This window comes from Phyllobates terribilis, unplaced genomic scaffold (assembly GCF_046119375.1).
Source record: "Phyllobates terribilis strain yellow unplaced genomic scaffold, ASM4611937v1 Scaffold_5__5_contigs__length_657084704, whole genome shotgun sequence".
Classification (NCBI taxonomy): Eukaryota; Metazoa; Chordata; class Amphibia; order Anura; family Dendrobatidae; genus Phyllobates; species Phyllobates terribilis.
Window position 1 is genome coordinate 156,348,992 of NW_027362765.1, and position 8,272 is coordinate 156,357,263.

The following is an 8,272-nucleotide window of genomic DNA, read 5'->3' on the forward strand; positions in this document are numbered from 1 at the left end:
ACCTCCTCCTCCATGCTTCACAGTGGGAACCAGGCATGTAGAGTCCATCCGTTCACCTTTTCTGCGTCGCACAAAGACACGGTTGGAACCAAAGATCTCAAATTTGGACTCATCAGACCAAAGCACAGATTTCCACTGGTCTAATGTCCATTCCTTGTGTTCTTTAGCCCAAACAAGTCTCTTCTGCTTGTTGCCTGTCCTTAGCAGTGGTTTCCTAGCCGCTATTTTACCATGAAGGCCTGCTGCGCAAAGTCTCCTTTTAACAGTTGTTGTAGAGATGTCTGCTGCTAGAACTCTGTGTGGCATTGACTTGGTCTCTAATCTGAGCTGCTGTTAACCTGCGATTTCTGAGGCTGGTGATTCGGATAAACTTATCCTCAGAAGCAGAGGTGACTCTTGGTCTTCCTTTCCTGGTGCGGTCCTCATGTGAGCCAGTTTCTTTGTAGCGCTTAGTGGTTTTTGCAACTGCACTTGGGGACACTTTCAAAGTTTGCCCAATTTTTCGGATTGACTGACCTTCATTTCTTAAAGTAATGATGGCCACTCTTTTTTTCTTTACTTTGCTGCTTTTTTCTTGCCATAATACAAATTCTAACAGTCTATTCAGTAGGACTATCAACTGTGTATCCACCTGACTTCTGCACAACACACCTGATGGTCTCAACCCCATTTATAAAGCAAGAAATCCCACTTATTAAACCTGACTGGGCACACCTGTGAAGTGAAAACCATTTCCGGTGACTACCTCTTGAAGCTCTTCAAGAGAATGCCAAGAGTGTGCAAAGCAGTCATCAAAGCAAAAGGTGGCTACTTTGAAGAAGCTAGAATATAAGACATATTTTCAGTTGTTTCACACTTTTTTGTTAAGTATATAATTCCACATGTGTTAATTCATAGTTTTGATGCCTTCATTGTGAATGTACAATTTTCCTAGTCATGAAAATACAGAAAAATCTTTAAATGAGAAGGTGTCCAAAATTTTGGTCTGTACTGTGTATATATATATATATATATATATATATATATATATATATATATATATATATATGTGTATATACAGTACAGACCAAAAGTTTGGACACACCTTCTCATTTAAAGATTTTTCTGTATTTTCATGACTATGAAAATTGTACATTCACAATGAAGGCATCAAAACTATGAATTAACACATGTGGAATTATATACTTAACAAAAAAGTGTGACACAGCTGAAAATATGTCTTATATTCTAGGTTCTTCAAAGTAGCCACCTTTTGCTTTGATGACTGCTTTGCACACTTTTGGCATTCTCTTGATGAGCTTCAAGAGGTAGTGACCGGAAATGGTCTTCCAACAATCTTGAAGGAGTTCCCAGAGATGCTTAGCACTTTTTGACCCTTTTGCCTTCACTCTGCGGTCCAGCTCACCCCAAACCATCTCGATTGGGTTCAGGTCTGGTGACTGTGGAGGCCAGGTCATCTGGCGTAGCACCCCATCACTCTCTTACTTGGTCAAATAGCCCTTACACAGCCTGGAGGTGTGTTTGGGGTCATTGTCCTGTTGAAAAATAAATAATGGTCCAACTAAACGCAAACCGGATGGAATAGCATGCCGCTGCAAGATGCTGTGGTAGTCATGCTGGTTCAGTATGCCTTCAATTTTGAATAAATCCCCAACAGTGTCACCAGCAAAGCATCCCCACACCATCACACCTCCTCCTCCATGCTTCACGGTGGGAACCAGGCATGTAGAGTCCATCCGTTCACCTTTTCTGCATCGCACAAAGACACGGTGGTTGGAAGCAAAGATCTCAAATTTGGACTCATCAGACCAAAGCACAGATTTCCACTGGTCTAATGTCCATTCCTTGTGTTCTTTAGCCCAAACAAGTCTCTCCTGCTTGTTGCCTGTCCTTAGCAGTGGTTTCCTAGCAGTTATTTTACCATGAAGGCCTGCTGCACAAAGTCTCCTCTTAACAGTTGTTGTAGAGATGTGTCTGCTGCTAGAACTCTGTGTGGCATTGACCTGGTCTCTAACCTGAGCTGCTGTTAACCTGCGATTTCTGAGGGTGGTGACTCGGATAAACTTATCCTCAGAAGCAGAGGTGACTCTTGGTCTTCCTTTCCTGGGGCGGTCCTCACGTGAGCCAGTTTCTTTGTAGCGCTTGATGGTTTTGGCAACTGCACTTGGGGACACTTTCAAAGTTTGCCCAATTTTTCGCACTGACTGACCTTCATTTCTTATAGTAATGATGGCCACTCATTTTTCTTTACTTAGCAGCTTTTTTCTTGCCATAATACAAATTCAAACAGTCTATTCAGTAGGACTATCAGCTGTGTATCCACCAGACTTCTGCACAACACAACTGATGGTCCCAACCCCATTTATAAGGCAAGAAATCCCACTTATTAAACCTGACAGGGCACACCTGTGAAGTGAAAACCATTTCCGGTGACTACCTCTTGAAGCTCATCAAGAGAATGCCAAGAGTGTGCAAAGCAGTCATCAAAGCAAAAGGTGGCTACTTTGAAGAACCTAGAATATAAGACATATTTTCAGTTGTTTCACACTTTTTTGTTAAGTATATAATTCCACAGTTTTGATGCCTTCAGTGTGAATGTACAATTTTCATAGTCATGAAAATACCGAAAAATCTTTAAATGACAAGGTGTGTCCAAACTTTTGGTCTGTACTGTATGTGTGTGTATATATATATATATATATATATATATATATATATATATATATATATATATATATATATATATATATATATATATATTATAATTTGTGTGTGTGTGTGCGGCTCACAAAATTAGAATATCATCAGAAAGTTGTTTTATTTCAGTTCTTCAATACAAAAAGTGAAACTCCTATATTATATAGAGTCATTACAGACAGAGTGATCTATTTCAAGTGTTTATTTCTGTTAATGTTGATGATTATGGCTTACAGCCAATGAAAACACAAAAGTCATTATCTCAGTAAATTAAAATAATTAACAAAAAACACTTGCAAAGGCTTAGTAAGCATTTAAAAAAGTCCCTTAGTCTGTTTCAGTAGGCTCCACAACCATGAGGAAGACTGCTGACTTGACAGATGTCCAGAAGGCAGTCATTGACACACTTCACAAGGTCTCAGAGTTCCAATTTTCATTTGGAAATCAAGGTCCCAGAGTCTGGAGGAGGAGTGAAGAGGCTCACAATCCAAGCTGCTTGAGGTCTGGTGTGAAGTTTCCACAATCAGCGATGGTTTGGGGAGCCATGTCATCTGCTGGTGTAGGTCCACTGTGTTTCATAAAGACCAAAGTCAGCGCAGCCGTCTACCAGGAAATTTTAGAGCACTTCATGCTTCCCTCTGCCGACAAGCTTTTTGGAGATGGAAATTTCATTCTCCAGCAGGACTTGACACCTGTCCACACTGCCAAAAGTACCACTACCTGGTATAAAAACAGCAATATCACAGTGCTTGATTGGCCAGCAAACTCGCCTGACCTTAACCCCATAGAGAATCTATGGGGTATTGTCAAGAGGAAGATGAGACACCAGACCCAACAATGCAGACGAGCTGAAGGCTGCTATCAAAGCAACCTGGGCTTCCATAACACCTCAGCAGTGCCACAGGCTGATCGCCTCCATGCCACGCCGCATTGATGCAGTAATTGATGGAAAAGGAGCCCCGACCAAGTATTGAGTGCATTTACTGAGCATACATTTCAGTAGGCCAACATTTCGGATTATAAAAACAGTTTTTAAGCTGTTGTTGTAAAGTATTCTAATTTACTGGGATAATGACTTTTGTGTTTTCATTGGCTGTAAGCCATAATCATCAACATTAACAGAAATAAACACTTGAAATAGATCACTCTGTGTGTAATATAATATAGGAGTTTCACTTTTTGTATTGAATAACTGAAATAAATCAACTTTTTGATGATATTCTAATTTAGTGAGATGCACCTGTGTGTGTGTGTGTGTGTGTGTGTGTGTGTGTGTGTGTATATATATTATATTACAAAGGAAATGTGTTATCTTTAACTTTAGGCCTTTTAGAGATTATTTCATCTTCAACGTGCTTAACTGTTCACAATAACAGTAATTTTGACCAGGGGTGCCCAAACTTTTACATGCCACTGTATTAACATTTATAAGTCCAAATACAGTTTTCTCTGTTAAGAACTTGAAGGGATTTTCCTATGAACAAAAGTAAGTTTTAATTGATAGATCTTGGAATAATAATAACTTCCACAATTGGATGTGTTTAAATAAAATGTTCCTGTTCTGAGATAATCTTGTAAATGTGCCCCTGCTGTGTACTGTGTAATGTCTGTGTCTGACCGTACAGGGCCATGGTCTGATCATACCACAGCTCCTGGGCAGAGGGGGAAGGAAAAGAGAGTATACAGACATTACAGCAGGGGATCACAGCTGATTCTTTTTGTGAGATAAAACATTTCACTGCCTATTTTTAAACTATGTTTAAAAATCAGCTGTGATCCCCTGCTGTAATGTCTGTATACTCTTTTTCTTCCTCCACTGCCCAGGAGCTGTTGTATGATCAGACCATGTTCCTGTACGGTCAGACACAGCCATTACACAGTACACAGCAGGGGCACATTTATAAGATTATCTCAGCACAGGGACATTTTATTTAAACACATCCAATTGTGGAAGTTATTATTATCCCAAGAGCTATTGATTAAAATTAACTTTTGTTCATGGGAAAACCCCTTTAAATGTGTTTGTAAAATACTGATGCTATACGGATGATCTGTATTTTTCTGCGCACCCATAGATTTGTATAGGCAACTCTCACCTGACACACAGAAAAACTAATGCATGCTGCAATATTCTCACATGCAGAATCGGGGCATGAAAAAACAAGACACTCATCTGAACATCCCACTTGAATAACATTGGTCCTAGTGATTTTTCCTGGCTGTATTTGGATCATGATTACCTGTGGTCTGTATATAGGACATGGTACTGATCATTAAAGATAGGAGCACGAAGAGCACTCCAAGTCCCGACTTGTGACATTAATCAGGGTGCACCCCTTGTGGTGGACAGTCCCTTGCAGACCACCATACTAGAGCAGAAGTATTGGCAGGAGGAGGCAGCGCTCCAAGTTTAAGGCAAAGACAAGTGTATTAGTCCAACATGCGACATTTCGGCTACAACACTTGTTGGAGAAAGGCTGATGTAGGAGAGACATCACATTTTGGACTAATACACCCATCTACAACAAATATGGAGTGCTGCCTCCTCCTTCCTATATGCTATGGGTCGTATCTTCTCTGCCCCACACTATGTTGTAGAAGTTTTATACTTTCTATACGGTCTCTGTTCTCACTTGAGGAGCAATATTCATCAACCTGTAAGATGTATCATGTAATAGAGGAGAAGTTGGAATGGCCTCTAGTCAGAGTCTGTAGAAAAGACTGAAATCTTAGCACCTAGGAAGCTTTAAAATAATTCTCCACCTTTTCTCCTCACATCATTCCAGATTCAAACTGTAGTGTTGATTATTTTCTGAATATAACTTTATAGTGGTTGGAGCTCTGTTTCTTTAATACGAAAACATGGATTCCTTAAATGAATGTGTAACTTTATTCAGCATTTCAGCAACTTAATAGGTGGCATTACTTTAAGGTACAAAAACCTGCTGATACAGTAGGTTGCCTTTTAGAATAACTTTCTATCAGCAGGAACCACTATGGGGAGCTTAGAGGGGTATTCCACTATAATCCACTAGATTGGTGTGGGCCCTACTGTGGGACTCCCACAGATATGTTCTCCAATTGCCAGAAGGTCGCTTTCAGGAGAATTGAAAGGCGCTAAAGGATGCACATGGGCCCTGTTGTATTATTCATGTCTACACACTGACGGATATAGCAGCGCTCAGCTGTCTCCTCAGTGCTATAGCGTCAGGGCTCGTGCATGATCAGCTGCAACCGTGCTGGGAGAAGACTTGTGGGGTCACTGCTGTGGGACCAGCACCCATTTAAAAGTTGTTACCTATTGTGTGGATAGCTGATAATTTGCTTGAACCAGAATACCCCTTTAATGTGACTTGAAGATTTCAAAATTGTTCCTAAATTGAGAAAAAAATATGATGATATTTCACATAATGGCAACCTCCTTTTTTTTTTCTTTTTAGGAGAAAAACCCTTTATCTGTGAAATCTGTGGCAAAAGCTTCACCAGCCGCCCAAACATGAAACGCCACCGCAGGACCCACACGGGGGAAAAGCCTTACCCATGTGACGTGTGCGGCATGCGCTTCCGTTTCTCCAACATGCTTAAAGCTCACAAAGAGAAGTGCTTCAGGGTCACCAGTCCAGTGGGCGTCCCGCCAGCCTTGCAGATTGCTCTTAATAATCCCTCACAAGGTGTCACTAACCTCCCAACAATCCACGTGCCACCCAGCTGTCCCACGCCACCTCTTAACCTTAATACCTTGGGCTCCCTGCCGCCTCGACCCATCCCACATCCATTTTCTCACCTTCATCTGCATCCGCACTCCCATCCACATCACCTGGCAGTACCGCCGGTTCCACACCTTCCTCCACCCCCGGCTCTCTTTAAAAGCGAGGCATTGAACCACCGTGGACAGCCCGATGATAGTTTCCTACGGCACCTGGCAGAGAAGACCAGCGCTACTCAACACCATTAATGCCAGTGGTAGGCTCCAAGTAGCAGTGCCAGCCGGATCAGGGGATGGTGCCCCATCGTAGATCTGGGTGAACAGAACTTGGCTAGGCTTCCGCTACGCGTGTGGCCCTTGTTAACTGCTGGAGTGCAGTCATGAGAAACAAAAATGGAGAGCTGCCCTTTTTTTTGGGAAAGGACTATAGCGTAGAGCAGTGTTGTCCCAGCAGGGGTGGCTGACTCCTTGATCACAGCTCAAGCATTATTTTAACCTATAAATTGTCATGACCGCATCTACAGTCTGACCCTACAGGTGGCACCACAGAGCACGAGGGCCTTTCGGGCTCTCGACACGCCAGGCTAAAACGAGTTAACGCTGGCCACCAGGAACGGCCGAGATGGATGGGATCCAAACTACTCTGGGAAGGAGGAAAAGGAACTTTAGGGTATTTTCTTTCCCTATTGAATACTAATGTCTAAAACTGACAAGTTACTTAAAGCATTAAAAAAATAAAAAATTTTTTTTTTTGCTCCCTTCACTCTTCATGTTATAACCACGAGAAGGTATGCCGTCACGGCCGAGAAAGGTCGGACAGCACTCCCATATGTATTATTTTACTACCAAGATACCAAGATTATTTTAGAGTATTTTTATTTGTATAGGCTGAACCTAGTCTGATGTATTTCAACAAAAAATGTGTAATTTTTATTTGTGTAGTTCTGCCCATACCCCCAACTTTATATTTTTTATTTTTAATAATCTCTCCAAAAGAGAAGTTTCATAAGCCTCCTTTTTTTTCCTGTCCTTTGGAAATATTGTACCAACATGTAAAAGTGTTCTGCATATAGGTTTTTTTTTAAATTAACCTTTAAAGGTGCAGTTTTAGTTTGCTGGATTCCTATAGTACATTTTCTTTTCTACTCAGCAATTTTTATGTTTCCTGTTTTTGCTTTTTTTTTTTTTTTGTCTAAATTATATTTTTTATGTTTTCTCTTTGTTTTGGTTGTCACATTGGTTTCTTGCCAATAAATACAATAAGCGTTTGACTGTGCACAGGCAAAGTTTAGCTGCACCTTTAAAGTTTTTTCCCTTTTAGTAAATGTTAAAAAAAAAAAAAAAAAAAAATCATCATTTTTCTAATAAAATCCTTCCTTTCCACTTGTCTTCAATGACCACTAAGAAAATATGTTCCAAGTAAATAAAACACTAGCGTACCAAGCACTTTAATAGGAGGATATGATGTCTCCTGGCTGTTACATCAGCAGATCGGTCTCCCATGATATGAAGTTACAAGACTTATCAGGCCGATTTTTGGGATCCGTCCTGTCATAACATGGGCGTCATTTATCCAAACTGCCTATATCTGAGCAACAGATTTCCTGTGAGGGGGAGACTAAGAATTTTTTTATATATATACGGTATAAAAATATGATTTGGGGCCATACAAGACCCTGGGGGTCCAAGTTGTTATTTCTCAGAGGTGGTGTGAACTGGATTGTGTGAATTTCTATTCTAATATATTAGCTATCAGATGATATTGCAGCATTGATAATAAAGGGCTTATTAGTGGAGATGGAGCCTAATTCACTCATTCGCCCGTTCACGAATCTGATTTAAACCATATAATATCTTTAAGAGTCACAC

General features: G+C 40.7%; 1 protein-coding gene across 6 annotated transcripts in view; it reads left to right on the forward strand.

Moving 5' to 3' along the window:
• The window catches only part of ZNF652 (zinc finger protein 652), a 59,210-nt gene extending 51,457 nt beyond the window's left edge, over positions 1 to 7,753 (forward strand). For all 6 annotated transcript variants that reach the window (XM_073683291.1, XM_073683286.1, XM_073683289.1 and 3 more), the window contains one exon: positions 6,138 to 7,753. In XM_073683291.1, coding sequence (XP_073539392.1) covers positions 6,138 to 6,652 — 515 coding nt within the window. In that variant the 3' untranslated portion in view covers positions 6,653 to 7,753. The remainder of the gene's footprint in view (positions 1 to 6,137) is intronic.
• The last annotated feature ends 519 nt before the right edge of the window (positions 7,754 to 8,272 follow it).